The sequence below is a fragment of the Babylonia areolata genome, chromosome 27, assembly GCF_041734735.1.
Source record: "Babylonia areolata isolate BAREFJ2019XMU chromosome 27, ASM4173473v1, whole genome shotgun sequence".
Lineage (NCBI taxonomy): Eukaryota > Metazoa > Mollusca > Gastropoda > Neogastropoda > Buccinidae > Babylonia > Babylonia areolata.
In genome coordinates this window covers 9,917,247-9,939,410 of record NC_134902.1, presented here as the reverse complement: position 1 = coordinate 9,939,410, position 22,164 = coordinate 9,917,247, and the positions used below count along the sequence as shown (strand labels likewise).

The following is a 22,164-nucleotide window of genomic DNA, read 5'->3' as shown; positions in this document are numbered from 1 at the left end:
CAGGCAGCACGCTTCATCACAAAGGACTACAGGACCAGAGAACCAGGTTGTGTAAGCCGAATGCTGCGGGATTTGAATCTCCCCCCACTGGCTGATCGTCACAGACAGGCACGACTAGGCTTGATGTACAAGATAGCTGGAGATTTCACTGAGTCCCCGCCATCACCCCCCCCCCCCCCCCCCCCCGCCCCCCACCCTCAAATTCCTGACGGACCCCTGTGAGTGCTGGCCGCAGACGGATACGACCACCCAAGTATGAGGACTAGACTTCGAAGTCTCCAACATCGTCGAACGCCGCGTAGTCAGAAACACTCGAGGCTTCCAGCTACCTATCAGTAACACAGAATAGTACGCACATTCCTTCTTCGTGCGGACAGTGATGGACTGGAACCATCTGGAGGAGGACATCGTCAGAGCAGGCTCTGCCAGCGCATTTGCATCAATGCTTGGCAGATTAACATCGCCTGCCTCCTAAGCATCCAGACAGCAGAAGAGATTTTAACCAGTTTTTAAACCCGTAGATACCTGTTGTGGTTACTCATTGAGACCTGAACCTGTAGGAAAGACTGTTAGGACAAAGTGGTGGCCTTTTGAACTATTTTTGCGCTCTCCCTGTTCCGTCCGTCGCGTTTAAGGCCGCTGATTGGCTCTTGCGACGTATGCATCCAGATCCAGATCCAGATAAGCAAATACGCTCATGTATGCGCTCGCAATCGCACAGAGCTCTCCTGCCACAACTTGAGCGTACACACACACACACACACACACACACACGGCACACACACACACACACACTGACACACGTCCATACCTCACCTCCACTGACACACACACACATACACACACACACACACGCACATTCCAATATTCTGTAGCTCCCGCCGGCAATGCAGACATACATACACACACGCCATCCTCTACACACCCACATATACATGACACATACACACACACGCGCACATTCCAATATTCCCTAGCTCCCACAATACAGACTCGGACATGCATACACACACCCCATTCTCTACACACCCACATACCCCCCCACCAGCCCCCCTACCCCCACCCCCCTTACACACACACACCATCTCTCACATTAACCTACACCCCCCTTCCCCCACACGCACATTCGTAAGTATTGCAGCTTCCAACACACACACACACACACACACACGCCCATACCCCCACCCCCACCCCCCACAGCACCCCCCAAAACACACACACACACACACTGACACACACACATGCTCCAATATTCCGTAGCTACCACAATACAGACATGCATACACAGACGTCCCATCCTCTACACACACACACACACACACACACACACACACTCACTCACCATCTTTCCCACATTACCCTGCACCCCCTCCCCCCACACGCACATTCCTAAGTATCGCAGCTTCCACGGCCGGCACACACACACACACACACACACATACGACCATATCCCCACCCCCACCCCCCACAGACGCACACATTATATATAATTATACACACACACTGGCACGCACATTCCAATATTCCGTATAGCTCCCACAATACAGACATGAATACACCCCCAACCATACCCCCACCCCATCGTAGCTTCCACAGCACACACACACACACATACACACACGCGCGCGCGCGCGCGCACGCAAGCTGATACCCCTCCTCCTCCCGAAATACACATACACACATATATTATATACACGCACGCTCCCCCACACCGCCACAAACAAGGTGGAGTGATGGCCTAGAAGTAACGCGTCCGCCTTGAAGTACACAGTTTAACACCATCAGAATTGCTGCGAGTTCAGCAGTGAAAATGAACTTTTGAGAACTTTCCCAGATGAAATGACTTTTGAGACAAGGTTTGGAATAACGAAAGCAGCACCTGATCTGTTAAGTGATCGACTATAGTGTCATGGAATAGTGTCGTGATAGCTTGCCATATGATCATTTGCTCATGTACTGAAAATGCTCAAACGCCAGCTACCAGGTTACTGGATGAAGGATTTCTTTATCAGTGTGGATATTATTGCTGGCATGATTGAGCAATGTATTCAATTTTCGTTGCATGTAGTATTGCATTTGATTAGTCATTTATCTGCTGACCACACACCTCAGTGACCACTGCTGACTGCTTACCAGGTGAGGTGAGTAGATTGCCATCTTCTATTATAGTATCTGTCTCAGCTTCTGTCTGGCAGCTTTGACATCTGATGTTTTCCAAGGAGCTGAGAACGGTCAGTTACGTATCTAGTATGCATACGTGCATGGTAATCGAGTATGTCACGTAAAGCCTGACTGAAATTACCCAGAAGGTTAGAATCAGTCCTAGTTCAAGAAGGAAGCTGCTATAATGACGCCTTCACAGAAAAAGTTATTATCAACCTTCTTCAAGTTTCTAGAATTGATGTAGTGCTTTTGATGTGAAGGTTTCTGAACTGAAATGCTGAAGAAAATGGATTTGTGATCGGAGAGAGAGCCAAGTCCATGACAAATAGACTGGAGGGGGTTATAATTTTCTCTTACAAGTAAATCATGTGTGTGTCCATGTTTATCAGTAGGTTAAAATTAAAATTTCTTTTTATAGTGCTTCTGAAACATACATGTTGTACTTTGCCGAAATGATTCCGTCCATATCTTTCCAACACACACACACACACACACACACATGCGTGAGTAATAATAATAATTAAAAAAAAGTCAAAGAACTTGGACTGCAGAGCATATAAACATGTGTTATAGTGTGTCAGGCGCCTATGGTGGAAGCATGGGATTTTCTCAGACACACTGCTCACTGATGGACCCCTCCTTCCTACCTCCCTACTCTTCTCCCCCCCCCCCCCCCCACACACACACATTCCATGGCATCTATCCCCACCAACACCCCTCCCCATACCCTCTCTCCCTCCCCCCCCCCTCCCCTTGGCCAAGTGCAGAGGGAGCAAGTTATCAAGAAATACTAAGTAAAGATGGTATCTCCTCTGACCATTCTCTTCCTATACACTCCCCTGCCCTTTTCCCTTCCACTTTCATCACCCTCAACCCTCAACCCTGTCCTCCCCCCCCCCCCACCCCCAACCCCCCTCCTTACCCCCCATGTCCATCTCTGGCAGGATGGCATCTGCCTCAATGGTCACCACATGGTGTGGTGTGTTTATCATGAGCTGTTTAGAACAGAATCAGGGCTGGGCGATCTTTCCTCCTCCTTCCCTTCCTCTTTTCATCACCCCCCCCCCCCTCCCCTTCTCCTTGACAATGCTGGGTTCTGTGAGGAAAGTGCTGATGTGCAAGTCTAGCACTGTTGATCCCAGATTGGTCTGTTAACTTCAGCCAATTGGAAACGTTCTGGGTTGGAAGATAGTTTACCCCCGAAAACAGAGTATGGCTGCCTACATGGCGGGGTAAAAACGGTCATACACGTAAAAGCCCACTTGTATACATGCGAGTGAACGTGGGAGTTGCGGCCCACGAACGCAGAAGAAGAAGAAGAAGGAAGATAGTTTGCATACAGCGCCAGCTCGTGAAGAAGATAAAATGAATAGGCAAGTGGGGTTTCTTTCTTTTCCTTCCTTGAAGCAGGCCAGGAGAGCCAGGCGGTCAAGACAGTACCATGGGGGCTGTGAGTGTCAAACTAGCATCTATTTTTCGGACTTAGTTGAATGCTTGATTGATGGTATACTTGGATTCTGTGACTAACACACTGGCTCAGTGGGATTGTGTTCTGTTACATGAATATAAAGTGAACCCTGAAATGTTGGGGGCTGTGAGTAATGCTTGTACTGGTAATTTGGTTTGTTGGCAATTTACTTTCTGGTTTTTGGAAACAGTTCGGAGTTTGTAGAATTGTGATGTTGTGTCACAAGAGCATTGAGATATCCTTTTTAGCTGATGTGGTATTTCACAGTTAATGTAACTGGAATGTGTTGATGCAGATACCATGACTTGTGAGAGAGCATAGCCAGCATGTGTATGGCTTAATTGTATTTGAGGCTAGTGACCGAGGGAAAAGTAGTTAAAATACATAATGTAGTCAATACATGACTAATTGGAGTACTGGTTTAGGGTATTTGGGTACCCCCCCCCCCCCCTTTTCCTGTTTCATACAGGTTGATATTATGGTATGATGCTTGGACATCATGTTGGGTTTACATGTTGTGCATTTTGGCTTACATAAATGATAATGTTCAGTAACATGTCAGTGGTGTGTCAATTGTTGACATACTGTGGGAACAATGTAAGCATTCAGTCACAAAGAAACACAGAGATTATGTGTGGGTTGCATCTGTGTAGAATGTTTTGGTTGCAACAGTTGGAGTTATTTTGAGGTATGACATACCTATTTTGTATGTTAGGTGGTGATGGTTATATTCAAGGTGAACAAATCTACAGGCTCACTGTATGTTCATGCTTTTCCATGTGTGTGCACATGGGTGATAATGCAACATTGGGAACATGTGTGACTTGGTAGTTGTGATTACCATGTGCTGTAGTCATATGTTATATGCCAGTGGGGTAACACACAGCTGTATGTGTTCAATAAGATTTGAGACCACTGAGAGGCAGTCCTATATTGGTGCACACAGGTTGCTATATATTTACTATATTATTTGGAAACTATATGATTCCCATGTAAACATTTTACCAATGAGATACTTTGCAGAGACAAAGTACAGATTTGTTCAGTCTTAATGGAAACAGCTAATACTGTATGGTGATTTAACTGGAGTTAAACACTGGGAGTTTGTAATTGTATGCCACATACTTGGTGCGACCGCTATTACTGTATGGTGATCTAACAGGAGTTAAACACTGGGAGTTAGTATTTGTTAGTCATATATTTGGTGCACATTAACTTATATGCCATGATTGTTGATGGTAAGCTATATGAAGCTTGTTTTACATTTTTACATAAATCTCTTTGAGAAGAGAGTGTACGGCTAGACATTGAGTGTCAGAATGGAGAAAGGTTATTTGTGGAATTGTTTACTTGTCCAGACAACATAATGATGTTTCTGTTACATCAGTGCAATTATGTTTAGCATATGTTTTGGTATTGATTTAACCTGGGTTTTAATATTGTGTGTTCCAGGTGTGCTGTTAAGTTAGAGAAATAAACACCTCAATTCATCTTTCTAAAAGACCCTGCTGTGGTACGAGGAGAGAGTGGATTGTGCACCTATCCTCTGCTGTTACCCCTACTCTACCCCCTCTTCACCTTCTACACCTACCCCTACTCTACCCCCTTTAACACATGCACTTGGTTTACCAGTCCATCAGTCTTTCAGCAATGAAAACATAAGGTGCAGTGGACACTATTATCAGTAGATGATCAAAGGGAACTTGCACGCAGTAGATTTGTCATAAGAAGTTTAACCGTCAAAAATGACTTTGAATCAGATATTTTCAAATCCGATCGCGATTTTCCACAGAAAGCGAGATCTACTGGTTGTCATACCACGCTAGGAACATACACATCAAACATTTCTGCAAAATCTGGTTTGAATAATTATTGCTTAAATGTTTGCAATATCGCATATGACAGTACTGATACCTATGTGTGAACTCCAAAGAGCGCAATTTGATATCGATCATAATGATGTGACCAAAGACGACAACATAAAAGTAATACCCCAATCGTATAAAGATATTTACAGACGGCTGTGTCGTAAATAATAGGTCAAGTGCTGCTTTCGTTATTCCAAACCTTAACTGAGTCTCAAGAGTTATTTCATCTGGAAAAGTTCTCAAAAGTTCTTCTTCACTGCTGAACTCATAACAATTCTGATAGTGTTAAAATGTATCATCTCGTTTCCGAAAACCGTTTTTCAGATTCTATTTTGTATTGATAGTAACCAGTTGTTCACGCCATAAGATTTTTAAAAGACAGTCAGGTCAGAACTCATTATTGAAATAACCATTTAGCTCACGAACTCCAGGCTTACACATGTTGCAGCACATGCATATTGTCACCATGCACATGATTATTGTCGCCGGCGATGTATGCCAGGAGAGACACAACAAAAAATCAACTGCACCAGCGACAGTGCATGTAGGCTTCAATATTTTGCGGCATATAATGATACCGGTGATCACCACAACAGTTGTGTAGTTGTGCTGTTGCTGGTGGTGAGTTCGTGCGCGATTGCGTGTGAGTATACGTGAGTATACTATATGCGTGCGCGTATTACAAGGTGCAAGTGTGTGACAGTACGTATGTTTACGTTGAAGGTGTGTGTGTGTGTGTGTGTGTGTGTATGTGTAAGTGAGTGGGTGCGTGCGTGCGTGCGCGCACGGAATCGCGCCCTATGTTATCTAATCTCTAGCGCTTTTATCATTGCCGTTGTGTTCTCTCCGCCACTTGCATGGCTGGGTCGTAAAACTGGAGTCACAACTTTTGTGTCTGTTGTGTTCACTGTGTCGATGTGTGTGTGTGTGTGTGTGTGTGTGTGTGTTCTTATATGTGGGTCTTTGTCTCATGTGTGACGTTTCCAAGTCGACCCCTTCACATCTGCATCTGGGGTGGGCCGCTCCAAGATGGGGTATCATAAAAGGGCCATAAAAGGGCCATAAAAGTGGCCGATAAAAGTTTGGAAATCTGTTTCAGGCAGTGGGATCAAAACACAGTGTGGTGGATGGGCCGAAGGTTGATGGGTAAACTTTATGGGTTGGTGATAACATACTGAGGTCCAACAACATATACATGCACGGACACACATGCGCGCACATGTATGTGTGTGTGAAAATAATCAATAAAATTGGAAAAAAAGCAACGAGCAGTCAATTGACACACACAACTGATTAATTTCCTTCTTTATTTTATGTATTACAATTTTTTTTACAACATTATTACACTGGCCCTGTGAGCATGCTTCACTGCACACTCAACTGTGATTTCTGCACCTTAAGAGTTCAACTGCTTACACATATGGGTATTTGCAATACTCAGAAAGCTTCTTTATTGTTTGAAAAATCAAGGTATAAATGGAACATTTTTGGCATCTCTGGAATCAGTATATCAATCATTACATATGTGCATTCAAATTGTGGTTCAGTCAGAGTAAGACAAGGGTGTGTTTTGAGTCCCATATTGTTTTCTGTCTTCACAAACCAGCGAGCTGACCACATGGATGCTGAGGGAAAACAGGGTATACAAATGATGCCAGGAATTATGGAGCTTTTCATTTTGCTTTTTTCGACAACTTAATGTGGGCTACAAAATCAGCTGATTATTGTTTGTGTATGTTGTAATGACAAAGTTAAATGTTCACACCAACAAAACTAAAATTATGGTTTTCAGGGAAGAAGGCTATTTAGGTAAGAATGAACAGTGGTTTTTTGATGGTCAGAAGCTGGAAGTCGTGAACAGTTATTGCTTTCTTGGTTTCAACTTGACCACTTGCCTAAGTATGAAAAGAGGTACTGAACATTAAGCAACCAAGGGAAATTAAACAGTTGCACAGTTAAACAGACTTTTTCAAAAATACAAGGAAATGACTGCCAACTCTTTCTTTAAAACATTTTGTGCTAAGATACAACCCATTTTATTTTATTCATCTGAAATTTTTGGGATTTAGCATGCTAGATCATCTAGAAAAAGTATGTATATTAGCATGCAAGAAATTTTTTAGATGCACCAATCTGAACCCCAAACAATTAAAATAGTTAAGGTGATTTGGGAAGGTACAATCTCTATGAAAACACTTATGTTTCTGTATCAAGATACTGGTTTACACTATTACAACTGGATAATAAAAGACTACCATACAAGGTTTATCAAATGTTACTTGACTTAGAAGTGGGAAAACGTGTTGGGTGTCCAAAGTTTGAGAAATGAAACATAATTTAATTTTGTTTGGTAGCAACAGGCATTGGAGAAGTTGATAAGTTTACTTATGCTACCGTTTCAGCTAGAACAGTAATTAAAACTAAACCCAGACACTTCCTCAAAAAAAGCGAGTCCAGACTTGTTCCAGTACCGATAATTTGACATGTGCATGCAGCAGAAACGACATGTGCAAACACAAAATAGCTCTTATTCAAGAGTGGCATAGCCATTTAGTCCCCGGAATATGCTACATAGAATGTACGGACAGTACAGAACAAGCATATCATTGCCTCGATTGATTTTTTTTACTTGAAAGAACAATGATATAATGATGCAAGGATAGCAGAGGGTTAATTCTAAGTGCAAGGTCACAGAGACAGAGTGAGGGCTGACTGTGGAGAGAAAAAAACAATGATGCCAGGAGAGTAATTAATGGATTAAACAATAATAAATGTTATAGTGTGTCAGGCGCCTATAGTGGAAGCATGGGATTTTCTCAGACACACTGCGCACTGATGGACCCCTCCTTTCTACCTCCCTACTCTTCTCCCCCCACCCCCCTTTCATGGCATCTATCCCCACCAACACCCCTCCCCATACCCTCTCTCCCTTTCCCCCCCTTCCCTTGGCCAAGTGCAGAGGGAGCAAGTTATCAAGAAATACTAAGTAAAGATGGTATCTCCTCTGACCATTCTCTTCCTATACACTCCCCTGCCCTTTTCCCTTCCACTCCCATCACCCTCAACCCCGTCCCCCCTCCCCCCTAACTCCCCTCCTTACCCCCCCGCCCCCCCTTTTAACAACTTGGCGTCGCCGACAGGATCAGCAGGTGAGGTGTCTCTTAGCTTTAGCAGCACACAGCCCAACGCAGCCCAGCACAGCCCAACCCAGCCCGAGGATGACCATGCCTACTACCACAGCACAGCAGTCCCCCATGCAGTGGTGTGTGGCACCCACACTGCCAGTGTTCACTGGTGAGCCAGGTGAGACGTCGGCTGAGGACTTCGTCACTGAGGCGGAGAGGGTCCTGGCCGCATACCCCATGGGAGACGAGATGGCTGCATACTTCATCTACAGCCATCTGCAGGGAACCGCACGCAGGGAGCTGATGCTGCGGGACCTGGAGGACACCAACACCCCAGAGAAGGTGACCGGCATTCTGCTGGGGGTGTTTGGTGACGGACGGCGTGTCACCACACTGCTGTCCATACTTTTCAGCAGGGTACAGCAGCCGGAGGAGTCCATCATGGACTACTCTCATGCTGTGCGCAGCATGGAGAGAGCCATCCAGATGAAGACGACTGGGGCCCTCACCGCTGACATGCTGAGGGACCACTTCATCAGTGGCCTCCGGAACACCTTGTTGAAAAGGGAGCTGCGCCAGGTAGTGAGGCGAGAGCCTCAAACCACCTTCATCCAGGTGAGGGATGAAGCCCTGAGGCTGCAGAGAGAGCTGGAAGAGGACCAACAACAGCAACAGGCCAGGGAACAGATGGCACGACTGGGGGACAAACTGTTGTTGTTAGAGGGAAAATTCAGGTCCATGCAGGGGCTAGTGTCAGGTCTAGTTGGTCAGAGAGATGAGGTTTTAGTTAAGAACAGGGCTGTGGGCAAAAAGAAAAGGAAGAAAGTCAGATGACACACTATAACATAAAGAGAAGCAATTCTCTCCATTTACAAGGTACACAACTTCAAGTCACTGCTGCTTATGCTACAGTTCAGCTAGCACACAGGAAAATAAAAGGTACACTGTAACAAATCCAGACACTTCTCAAATACAGAAGGTCTGGACTTGTCCTTATGCCGCCCATTTGACATGTACACACAGCAGCAAAGACAGGAGAAATGCACAAACATAAATGAGCTTTTATTCAAGAATGGCACTGCCTTTTAGTCCTCAATATGCTGTGGAGTGTTTGAGTCTGGGTATACAGAAACTGAGTGGACATGAAGCTAATCGAAGAGAGTGAGATTGGGTGTAGAGGTGAAATGTAGATGTCAGACTTGCCGCACCCACATCTCAAGAGATGCACAGGCACAGCTTCCAAGTTTGGAACTGAACACACTAGAAATGAAATAGGGAGGACGGAGGAGAGACAGATAGGGAAGGAGACAGAGAGAGAGGGTGGGTGGAGGAGATATACATGAACACACGTACAAACAAACGTCAACAAGACGTCGTAACAGTGGTCAATTTTAACATATTCATTTTCTCTGGAAATATGTAGTCTGTTTTTGACAAAAAATTGGCTTAAAAATTGGGGGGGAAAAATCAATGGGCCTATGTAATAGCCCAGTGTTTAGTTTTCTGTTATTTGGGTCTGTAGGAAACTTTAACAAAACCATATTCTCTGGAAATTTTGCTCAAAAATAGGATTGAAAAATCAATTCTACACAGTGTAATTTCAATGACAATGCACCTCTGGGTAGGGCAAAAACAACTGTAGAGAAGCCAAAAATGTTTCCATTGTTATGTTACTGATACTTTTTTATCTGTTTTTTTTTTTTTTTAGCAAAACTTAGCACTTTTATCTGACATACTGATCAATATCAGTCATTCTATCATTTTCATTTAAAATATAAACTTCTTCCATTTATTTTGGAACTTGCATTGATGCATACATCTGCCAGAAACAAATAGTGTGGGATGTAATGGGACATCAGTCTAAATATACTTTGGGATTTTTTAACGGATGTGACTCATCCAGAACTAAACATTAAAATCATAACGTCACAAACCACGCCATTTTGCACTGGTCTGTCATTCACAATGCTTGAAAAAGCCCCTGCTGCAGGTCATATGGTTTATGCTGCGCATGCCCCTTTACAGTGGTCCAAGCCAGTGTTTCAACAGATTTCCCAAAACACAGGTTTTTACGGTGAGCATAAAAATATAATTGAGATCAATTCATGCAGTTTACATGTCATCTAACTGCAGTAATTGAAATTTCAATACAAAATAAATTATCACTAAATTACCGAAAATAGGTGAATTTTCTTTTTGTTTGTTTTTTCTTTCTTTCTTTTTTTCTTCCTGGGGCTGAAAAAGACTCTTTACAGGAGGATGAATGGAAGCGGCACACATGATGGTGCGGGCTGGCTTACTGAGCCACTTATGCACCATCTCTGGAACTGTAAAATTAAGGCGTCTTGTGGTCCTGGAGGCGGCACTGTGTTGTCTGACAAGAGCTGAGGTGACAATGTGGCTTGTGGGGCGGACTCTGCATGAGTGACCCGATTGGGGAGGGTCAACTCTAGCTCAGCCAGATCTGAGGGGTTCATCCTGGTCTCTAAGCAGTGTGGACTTACTATATGTCACCCTGGGACTGGGAGTGGGGTATGGGGGTGGGGTGGGGGGGGTTGTGTGTGTGTGGGGGGGAATGTGCATCAGTACCGTCATCTTCGGAGTACAGAGGCTCCATATCTTCCTCCCACTCCATCCCGGGCTGTGTCCAATCCCAAGCTGTGATACTTACTGGGGTGTCCTGGACTTGGTGGTCTACCCAGTGGAACGAGCAGGGGTGAACCAAAGTCTGGTCAGAGTGCTTGGACTGCAGATCCAGCCATGCTTGAGAGGGCAGGTACCAAACCTTCGCACTTGTGTTTCTCTGGAGGAAATAGGGACCCAGGCGAGCTGGGAGGGCACAAACACCCATTTATCTCCATGTGGGGACTGAGGGCTGAGAGGTGGGTGGGGTGGGGTTGGGGGGAGGTGGGGACTGCAGGCTCCCCCAACCCAAGTGGGGCAACCCTGAAATGGAGACGGTAGTGACCATGGAGGTCACATATGGGGTAGCAGAGGCACAACTTCCCGACAGAGAGGCACCATTGGCCAAGAAGGTCACCCTGACCAACAAATAGTTGATCCCGCCCGTGGGGCAGCCTGTGCTGCACTGGGGGATGTGCTGGGCTGGTTCTGGGGAGGACAGGACGAGGTCTTGCATCCCGGTCCTTCCAGCAACCCAGCATGCACCATAGGTGCACCCCAGTACGGGTAGAATGGGGAAATCCTGGAGTGATGGCCTCTCTGGGCAGAGTGATGGCCTAGAGGTGACGCATCTGCCTAGGAAGCGAGAGAATCTGAGTGCGCTGGTTTGAATCACGGCTCAGCCACTGATATTTTCTCCCCCTCCACTAGACCTTGAGTGGTGGGCTGGATGCTAGTCATTCGGATGAGCATGCACTTAGCGCACATAAAAGAACCCATGGCAACAAAAGGGTTGTTCCTGGCAAAATTCAGTACAAAAATCCACTCTGATAGGAAAAACAAATAAAATTGCACGCACGAAAAAGTACAAAAAAAAAGGGTGGCACTGTAATGTAGTGACGCGCTCTCCCTGGGGAGAGCAGACCGAATTTCACACAGAGAAATCTGTTGTGACAAAAAGAGAAGAAATACAATACAATCCACCCATGGGCACCAGCCATCTTGTGACCCCATCCCGAAGAGTCAATTCAAATTCAAAAACACTTTTTTAATCCACATGGAAATTAACGTGTGCAATCTGAGGTCACAGGCACCTTGACCTCCAGGAAGGGAGAAACCCTGCCAAATCAGAGGGAGATCTAGGGGAAGATCGACAGCCCAGAGCCGCCTCACATGCATGGGCCTCCCCCAGCAGGGCAGACCGGCTGGATAGCAGAACTGCCTGAGGAACAGGTAAGAGCCACACACCTAGAATCCCCTCCTGTGGAGAAACTGGTGTGACGTGGCCTGGGGTGGGCAAAGGAGAATTCCCCCCTGAAGCCATGGCTTTCTTCCCCACTGAGGGAGATGGTGGAGGGGGCTCAGCATAGGAGGGAGGAGGGGAAGTAGCAACGGCCCCACTGAGGGCCTTCTCAGTACAGTGACTGAGACAGTGGTCAGGTACAGAATCCCCCTGTGGGAAGTGCCCCACCCCATGTCCACACAACTGAGAGGAAAATTGCAACTCCCCATCAATCCCCCATCCCACTGGGACAACTTGGGGGGTGATGCTCAACCTCATTTCCCCTCGGTACCCTTCACAACCAGTTTCGAGGACTGAGTGATGCCTCTGCAATCCATGTCCAAAGATGCATTGCTGTGGTCCACATCGAGAAGAACCATGGGCTCCTAACCTGGGAAAGTCTCCTGACAAAGCTCTAACCCAGCCTTATGGTTCCTACCATGGCACGACAACATGGGAGACATACTGGACCACACTTTGAACCAAGAAAAATAGCCAAGGTGAAAACAGAGAAAGAAAAGACAAGATCGAATGAGAGAAAGACTTAAACAACAATTCAAGCGTGAAATTTGGCCAAGCAAGGCAAACCAATAGGCCTAGTTTGCATCAGTTTGACATGGTACAGTATATGACACCAAACATATTGTATGTACTGGGACTGTACAAGGACTGTAACACAGGCAGACCATGTACATACATATAAAGTACAAAAATTCACACTTTCACAAAACTGAATTAAAAAGCAACAGATAAAGACGTAAGTATACACATGTTATATTTATTACAAACAAACCATGGCTACGAAAATCAAAAACTTGCATTTATTTTCACTATAATTTCAGCTTCTATTCTGTGGACAGAACTACTCACCCTCGCCCAATCTCTCTCTGCTGTCAATGATCAGAATACACACATACAAACACACAAACTACAATGGACTTATCAGCAGACCAATTTTAAAGATCAAACCATTTAACTATCAATAATTGAAAACTTTCATTAAATTCCAGTAAAGAATCACATTATGCATTAACATTTGTAACAATGAACTGACTGATTTTCACAGGACATATCAAGGTGCTTTGTAAAAATCACAATGGTCTGTATGCATTAAGAAATGTCAATAAGTACATGTATCTGTCAACATATATACATGCATACATACATACTTGTTCATTGCTACAAATATATATATTAAACATTTTTCAGAGATCATGTAACATGTCTTCCTGTGCTTTGACATAGGATATGTTTATGGCATGCTTTTTCTCTGTTGAGAGAAGAGGGTGGGCAGTAGCAGGCGAAGCAGTGCTTGTAACCATTTTGTCTTCTTGATAATGTTCCATCTTGTTATTATTGTCAGGTATATAACTTAGTGACAGCGTCCTGTCTTCCTTGTTGACAGGTTAATATAACTGAGAGGAAATTACTTTATTCTCTGTGATTGTTTCCCCATCTTCTTTGTTGTCAGGTAAATCACAACAATGGAAATAACTTTTGACAGTTTCCCATCTTCCTTGCTGTCAGATAATAAGTGAGAGGAAATAACTTTATTCTCTTTGATGGTTTCCTTCCAGGAAAAGGAAATTTTCTATCTAAAATTACGTTTAAATAACATACTTACCATGACCCAACTAGTGCAGACTCCGGCAGGGGTCTGACATTCCTGTCCTGTGCAAACTACTATCCGCCTATGCGGAGAAAACGAAACTACGGCCGATAACCTCCCGGAAGTAGGTAACCTCCCCTTTGTCCCGCTGGCTAGCGCCCTCTTTTGACGGCAATATGCCATCACCAGCGTAGCGAGCAGGGAGAACAGGAAGCGGGGAGGACGGGAGGGTCTTAAATTTGGGTCACGGTAAGTATGTTATCTAAACGTAATTTTTGATAGAAAATTTCCTTTTAATTAAACATACTTAACCGTGACCCAACTAGTGCAGAATAGCGCGACAAGGTGGAGGGCTCACCTGTTCTACTGTCTGTGTGCTGCGATGGCCTGTTGTGCAACTACCACAGAAGCGATGCCTCTTGAGCCATCATCCCGCAGGCGTGCGACGTCTCTCTGGTAGAAGTCGATGAGCCATCATCCCTAAAGCAATAGGTGTCCCTCAAGTAGAATTTGATGATAGTAGAGTGTACTGTGTCACCTAAGGATATTGGTGCGGACAAAGAAGACAGAGGTCCGCAGCTGTATTGTGGGGGAGGTCTGTGGACCACAGCTGTGCTGATAAATGTAGTGCAAAGAAAATTGGGTCGGAGGGTTGAATCCACACTTTACTGAGAGCCCTTTGAATCAAAGGAAGGGAAGGAAACACGTACCCATGTAGTTTGATCTGATGATTCCACATTGGATGTGGGCCGATAGTGGAAGTGATTTTTGTGTTTGAAGGAAACTGTGGCACGAGACAGAGGTAGGTCGCCATGTTGGGCTTGCCTTAGGCATGACAGCCAGATCTGTAGAGCTCCTCCATGCGAGCTGACAGGCGATGGGCACTCCCCCCCCCCCCCCCCCCACTTTTTTGTTGTTGCCAAAAAATGACAGCACTGGTATGTTGCCTATGCATAGAATGGCAGACATTTGGCAACAAAAGACTTGATGTCCCTGGTGTCTCTGGAACAGGGTTGTGTAATTGCCCAGGTAGGTACCATCATGAAGGGGCATATGGAAGGCTTGGTGGCTTCTCTACCTGAGTGTGGCATGTTGGAGCAACCTGCAGAAAGTTGTCCGCAGTCAATGGCTGGGTTGGATCAGGCTGTGGAAGTGCATTTCATGTGCCCACAGGTCACTGAGTCTCATTCTGTGTTGGAATTCCAAATGGAAGAGGGTTTCCATGGGAAAATTTTTTGCTGAAGGTTCTTTAGTGAGAAAGGGGACCAGATCCATGACAGGCCTCTGGCTGTGTGTGGTGCGCACTGAGTCTGGGATGGAGCGGGGCAGGGCAGGGAGGTAAGTGGCTCAAGATGTGTTGTACTGGCTATTTACATCAAAGCACTGATCTGACATACGTTTTCAGTATGGCCAACTGCAAAGTGAGAGCTGTATTATCAGTGGTTTCTTAATTGCAAAGGGAAATTGTTTGCAGCTTAGTCTTTCATGAATGACTATGTCTCTCAGACTAGAAGTCAAATTGCACTGGGACTTAGTGCTGTAGCCTTGGGCCTAAGTAGCCTTTGGGATCCGTCCCAATGATGAGTCCTAAGGCCCTCTTGATTGAGGGAGTGGGGATGCAACTTGTGCAAAACACTCTCTACTAGAAATTGTATAATCGAATTCCAGCCCGAACAGTCGGGACAGCAGTTGCCTCCTCTGCTGTTCTGATGGTGACTGTCGTACACAACTGATTACCATATATTGTTCCTAGGAGGACACCAATCAGCATGGGTAAATCAGGAAACAGCTGCTGTGTGCTTGAGGGATGAAGGTGTCCACCATGCAGGTTATGTTGCAATGTAAGGGAGCCGGAAAGAGTTGACGGGGTCTTGTGGTTGTTTCCCCATCTTCTTTGTTGTCAGGTAAATCACAACAATGGAAATAACTTTTGACAGTTTCCCATCTAGATATATATATATATATATATATATATATATATATATATATATATTTCGTGATTGTTGATTGTGATAATAAATCAAAAGGATAGAAGGGGAAATATTGTGATTTATTTCCTGTGGCCAATAGCCTGAGAAACAGCAAGAAAAGTGTAGTTGCTATGCAAAGATGTGTAAAGTCCATGACTGGGCATGAGGACCCAATGAGAAACCGAAAGAAAACATCGCTGGTGGACAGCACGGGGGGCAGGAGTGACGTGCTGTGTCGGCGAAAGTAACTACAGCTTCAACCGCCTAGGTTACAAACGCGGAGTTGCCTCCCTTGGCGCCGATAATCGTCGAAAAGGATGGTGTCTTTAGAGCACATATCCCCTGGTGCAACGTGTCCTCGCTGTAGAGGGAGGAGTGTCATGCTGCGTGTGAGAGTCCGTGGTTCAATGCCACCGCAACCGATACAGGTGAAAACGGCCGCAAGGGGAATAATTATAATGTCCCTTAATGCAGTGGGCATCCCAACCCAAATCGGTTGCCATCAGACGCGAGATGGTCGGGGCATGTGGCATGACGGCGCCGTAATCCAGTGTTATGGGTGTCGTGGACTAGGGGGTGACAAGTCCGTCGGCTTGCCGTGGGATGTGCATCCCCCTGTAGCTGAACAGCGGTCCAATCTCGCGAATAGCTCCTGCGAGAGGACCGACGTTCAGTTGTGTGTTGACGGATAAAGGGATAGACAAGATCGGCCCGAGCACTGCCGAGAGGCAGGATCGAGTTATTAAGAGGCACTCCAACGTGGAAGTGCCGATATTAGTCTGGGTAACAGCAGAGTTAGGCAATGGGGCAGAAGAATCCAGCACTGCCGAAGTTCCAATGGGGCGTGCACGTACCTGCTCTGTGGGCGAGGGGCGGTGCAGGCGCAAGGTGTGGCACCGGGAAGCAGAGTGGTGCATAATTGCTGCAGCAAGTTAGCGATGAGGTGCTGATTGTTTGGTTGAGCAGCTTGCTGAGATGCCATTAGTGGATGGGAAACAGCAGCACTCGGCGGTGTGGCAGATGGGGTCATCACCGCATAGCTTGGTAGGACCGTGCACACACTCGCACTGAAGGCGAGGAGCAGTGCCGGTGCAAGGGAAATAACTGCGGCGGTCACCGGCAAGGGTGCTGAAGCAGGGGTTGCCTCCCTTGGATCGGGTGCTCCGGACAAGGAGGGGGGTGCACGCGTATGGGCAAGCTTGTCCCCTAGTGGTCCACCTTCCTCCCTACATCAGGGGAGGGCATCCCTATGCGCCTCGGTCGCCATTGGATCTGAGACAGTCGAGGCATGCCGCGTGGGGGGTCACGTGATCCAATGTCACGGCTGCCACCACGGACACATCGCACATAGGGCCCAGTCTAACGTGCGGATCCAAAACAAGCTGCTTTTTTTTTTTTTTTTTTTTTTTTGGTGTTGTTTCCCCAAAGGGATTGTGGCACATTCCATTGGTGCAACTGTGGGTATGGGTAAAGAGATCGACTCGTATACTGCTGACTGGCAGGGCCGAGAAAATGCGGATCGCTTCGAGTGCGTTCGCGGATCGATAAAAATGACATAAAAGGCAACACTGATCTGAGTGTGTGGCAACAAACCTCTAGAAGTCATCAGAGGAGGTGTAGGAGGTGGTGGAGGTCTGGAGTCGACCGGAGGGAGTGGAGGAGGCGGCGGGTTGGCGTTGTTGAGAGGGCCAGGAGTAGAGGGCCCAGAGTGTCAGCGACTCGATTGCGATCGTGCCTTAATTTTAGCATGATTCCCCAATCGAGTTATATAATTATGTGACCTGGTTGGAGACATAATTTGACAACAAACAAGAATGCCAGAGAATCGACAGACAGGCAGAAAATACGAAAAAAAACTTAGCCGTATGAAGAGCACAGGAACAGGAGTCATGATGGCTGCCGGAAAAAGAGGGCACTAGCCAGCGGGACAAAGGGGAGGTTACCTACTTCCGGGAGGTTATCGGCCGTAGTTTCGTTTTCTCCGCATAGGCGGATAGTAGTTTGCACAGGACAGGAATGTCAGACCCCTACTGGAGTCTGCACTAGTTGGGTCATGGTTAAGTATGTGTAATTAAATAACTTTATTCTCTTTGATGGTTTCCTGTCTTTCATGTTGTCAGATAAATACAACGGAGAGGAAATAACTTTATTCTCTTTGATGGTTTCCTGTCTTTCATGTTGTCAGGTAAATATAACTGAGAGGAAATAACTTTATTCTCTTTGAATGTTGTCAGGTAAATACAACTGAGAGGATATAACTTTATTCTCTTTGATGGTTTCCTGTCTTTCATGTTGTCAGGTAAATATAACTGAGAGGAAGTAATTTTGTTCTCTTTGATGGTTTCCTGTCTTTCATGGTGTCAGGTAAATATAACTGAGAGGAAATAACTTTATTCTCTTTGAATGTTGTCAGGTAAATACAACTGAGAGGATATAACTTTATTCTCTTTGATGGTTTCCTGTCTTTCATGTTGTCAGGTAAATATAACTGAGAGGAAGTAATTTTGTTCTCTTTGATGGTTTCCTGTCTTTCATGTTGTCAGGTAAATATAACTGAGAGGAAATAACTTTATTCTCTTTGAATGTTGTCAGGTAAATACAACTGAGAGGAAATAACTTTATTCTCTTTGAATGTTGTCAGGTAAATACAACTGAGAGGATATAACTTTATTCTCTTTGATGGTTTCCTGTCTTTCATGTTGTCAGGTAAATATAACTGAGAGGAAGTAATTTTGTTCTCTTTGATGGTTTCCTGTCTTTCATGGTGTCAGGTAAATATAACTGAGAGGAAGTAACTTTATTCTCTTTGATATTTTCCTATCTTACTGAGGAAGTGACTGATTTATTGAGTTTCCCATGTTTATTGCTGTCAGGTATAATATCCACGATTGTCCTTAAAACTGCATCTTCAGAGAAATATGGTGCTTCCAGTGACACTGTAACTGGTGTCAAAAGATTGAAATCATCATTCATTATGTGCTGAAGCAAACTAAATCTAATTGTAATGTGCCTCTGACTGACTAGTTAATACTTGTTAAATCATGTAATATCTGTAAATTGTTTCTTTGAAATTGAGGATTGATCCAGCTTATTAATTTTATCATTACATCATAGTATATACTGATGACGCATTTCTGATCTTTACACTTTCACCAGAAATAATAATCTCTGTAAATGCAACTTACACACACACACACACACACACACACACACACACATGATCAAAACACATTCCAATCAATCTGTCCACAAATTACATACAGAGAGACAAAAGAGAGACAAACACTGAGACAGACAGACAGACAGAGGGAACGGGTCACAATACACCTACACCTTTCACTCACTGTCACACACCAAAACACACTTCACTACCATCCCACATGTAAAACAGGGTTTCATGATCTAGGATATCACACAAGTACAACAGAATTTCCTCAACTGGGATGTTGCACCCATCAAAAAGGACTTTCTCAACTGGGATGTTGCACCCATCAAAAAGGACTTTCTCAACTGGGATGTTGCACCCATCAAAAAGGACTTCCTCAACTGGGATGTTGCACCCATCAAAAAGGACTTTCTCAACTGGGATGTTGCACCCATCAAAAAGGACTTTCTCAACTGGGATGTTGCACCCATCAAAAAGGACTTTCTCAACTGGGATGTTGCACCCATCAAAAAGGACTTTCTCAACTGGAATTTGCACCCATCAAAAAGGACTTTCTCAACTGGAATGTTGCACCCATCAAAAAGGACTTCCTCAACTGGAATGTTGCATCTCCAAAACCAAGGAAAGTATGTAAACTGAAATTTTAAATCAGGTATAGGCTTTCCTCAAATAAAATATCACAGCTTTTCTTGCAAGTTTTCAACTTAGTCTTATTTAACCTATACCAAAAAGGGAAGAGAAAGTCTAAGCTGGTGACACTTGATCCAACTCCATCTGTCCAGATAAGATGTCATCATCACCCTCTTTCAGGTTTTTACTTAGACGGTCAGTGTTGGGGGCAAGGGCAATGATAAACCAACCCAAGATGGCTGCAACTCCTCTGGCTGTGTTGAGCGATCGGAATGTTGTGAGTTCATCATCCGTCACCTGCACAAATCAGACCAGCTGCTATCTGGGGAAATCAGGTTAGCTGTTACCTGGGCAAATCACATCACCTGTAATATTGGTAAGTCAGTAATGTTTCCCTGATAAAGGATGCCCACAATTATTTAAGCAAATAAATTCACCTGCTTCCTGAGCAAATATTGTTACTTGGATAATTTAGCTAAACTGTCAATGACCATATCAAATTAATCATTTGCTACTTGACAAACCTGGTCTCCGTAATGTTATCTGCATACAGCGGATAAGTGTAATTTGACCTTTTTTTCTTCTTCTTCTGTCAGCAGGGGTGCTTGATAAGTATCTTAACCCCTAGGCTGCCTATATGATGAGATAACTCATCATGGCAAGCATGTATGCTTCGCTGCCACAATGACGAGATAACTCGTCATTGAAATATACTGACTTTTCCCTGCTTTGCATTCAGTTCGTTGACAAAAATGCTGGTAGCTTTAGCTTGGGGAATCTTTCTAGATTCTATTCATAGCTAGAAACACCATCAATGGCATGAGGCAGTCCTTTATTTGAAAATTTTGGTTGGGTCACTGTCGTAGTGTTTGCCTGGCTCCTCTCCTCACTCACTCAACAAAATGTCGGACTGATGCCATGCTCAAGACATGCAATCATGGCGAACTAAATCGACCAAGATTGTTTTCTTTAGCTGATGCTCAGAAAGAATTGAAGCGTAAACTCGAAGGAGAAGACAGTGATGAACATTTATAGGACGATTTAATAGAAAATAAAGGGAGCAATCAAGAGAGTGGCCAAGATACGACTATCAGTGAGTGATGCCGGCTGTTCAGCTCTAGCAGACGACAGAAGTCACCCAAATTTTTAGCAGGACACACAGTGTGAGCGATTTTCTTGGCACTCAGCCAACGCGGTCTGATGAGAACTGGATAAGTGACCATGTGAGAGGGGTGAAGAGGAGGGGGTGGTGGAGACTGAGGGGGCATGGCTTCACATCCATATTATCACTTGGAGAAGTCACAATGCATTGTGTATCTATTTCTTTTTCAATTTTTTTTATATTGTGGTTGCTCTAGTATGATTTTGTGTGTGTGCAGATATCCATTTCACTTGGAGAAGTCACAATGCATTGTGTATCTATTTCTTTTTCAATTTTTTTTTTATATTGTGGTTGTTCTAGTATGATTTTGTGTGTGTGCAGATATCCATTTGTCCAGAAAATGATATTTTAGTGTAAATTACCTGACTAATGTTTGTAACGAACAAGTTGAAAATGTGACAAAAAACAAAACACTGATTTCAAAACAACAGCATGTCACTAAAAATATATAAAATGGGAAAACATCATGTGTTTTGTATTCTTTATTTATTTACCTTTCAGAAAATATATACTTTTATTGGTCTTTCTCCAATAACAAAGAGCACAGAAATTTTTGAAAATTTATACCCGTTTTTTGTGTGAAAAACCCCTGGCAAATAGATTTCACTTAAATCTTATTTTCCTGGCAGCGAAAGGGTTAATGCAGCTATGTGGGCACACTTACACATAAAATGACTATACCAACTTACTGATGTAGCCTCCAGTAGCTTTCATATATTTCCTATTCTTTTAAACCACATGTCCATGGCACCTGACAGCTTTGTTTCAGTATACCTAAAACAGCACCCTTAGAGACGGCTAATAATAATAAATAATAATAATAATCAGTACCTATAGAGTGATGAATCTTGTGCTGAGACAAAGCGCTTTCACGCTAGTCATTCACACGCATGCATAACTCTAAACTTGAGAAACTGAAGACAAAGAAGAGGCAGATCTTGGAAAGAGGTGGGTTTCAAGGCCAGACTTGAAAGAGCTGAGTATGGAGACCTGATGGAGCAAAAGAGGAAATTCATTCCAAATGCAAGGTCCAGAGACAGGGAAAGAACAGCAGCAGACAGTGGAATGTTTGAATCTGGGTATGCGTAAACAGAGTGGA

At 44.5% G+C, this 22,164-nt stretch overlaps 2 protein-coding genes across 4 annotated transcripts in view; one reads left to right on the top strand and one right to left on the bottom strand.

The window, feature by feature from the left end:
- Positions 1-8,612: 8,612 nt before the first annotated feature.
- On the top strand, positions 8,613-19,664 carry LOC143301533 (uncharacterized). 3 transcript variants are annotated; one of them, XM_076615901.1, is made up of 2 exons: positions 8,613-18,292; positions 18,342-19,664. In XM_076615901.1, exon 1 carries the CDS (start codon positions 8,718-8,720, stop codon positions 9,456-9,458), a length of 741 nt encoding a protein of 246 aa, XP_076472016.1. In that variant the 5' UTR covers positions 8,613-8,717; the 3' UTR covers positions 9,459-18,292; positions 18,342-19,664. The 3 variants fall into 3 exon arrangements, with proteins under 3 accessions (XP_076472016.1, XP_076472017.1, XP_076472018.1); XM_076615902.1 differs by having other exon boundaries at positions 8,613-18,650; positions 18,700-19,664; XM_076615903.1 differs by having other exon boundaries at positions 8,613-18,699; positions 18,749-19,664.
- LOC143301532 (transmembrane protein 237-like) overlaps positions 19,485-22,164 on the bottom strand; it is a 23,533-nt gene continuing 20,853 nt past the window's right edge. The window contains exon 6 of the mRNA XM_076615899.1: positions 19,485-20,200. Coding sequence (XP_076472014.1) covers positions 20,018-20,200 — 183 coding nt within the window. The 3' untranslated portion in view covers positions 19,485-20,017. The remainder of the gene's footprint in view (positions 20,201-22,164) is intronic.

Coding starts and splice junctions, on each gene's coding strand:
- LOC143301533 (XM_076615901.1), top strand. CDS start 8,718: ATGACCATGCCTACTACCACAGCACAGCAGTCCCCCATGCAGTGGTGT.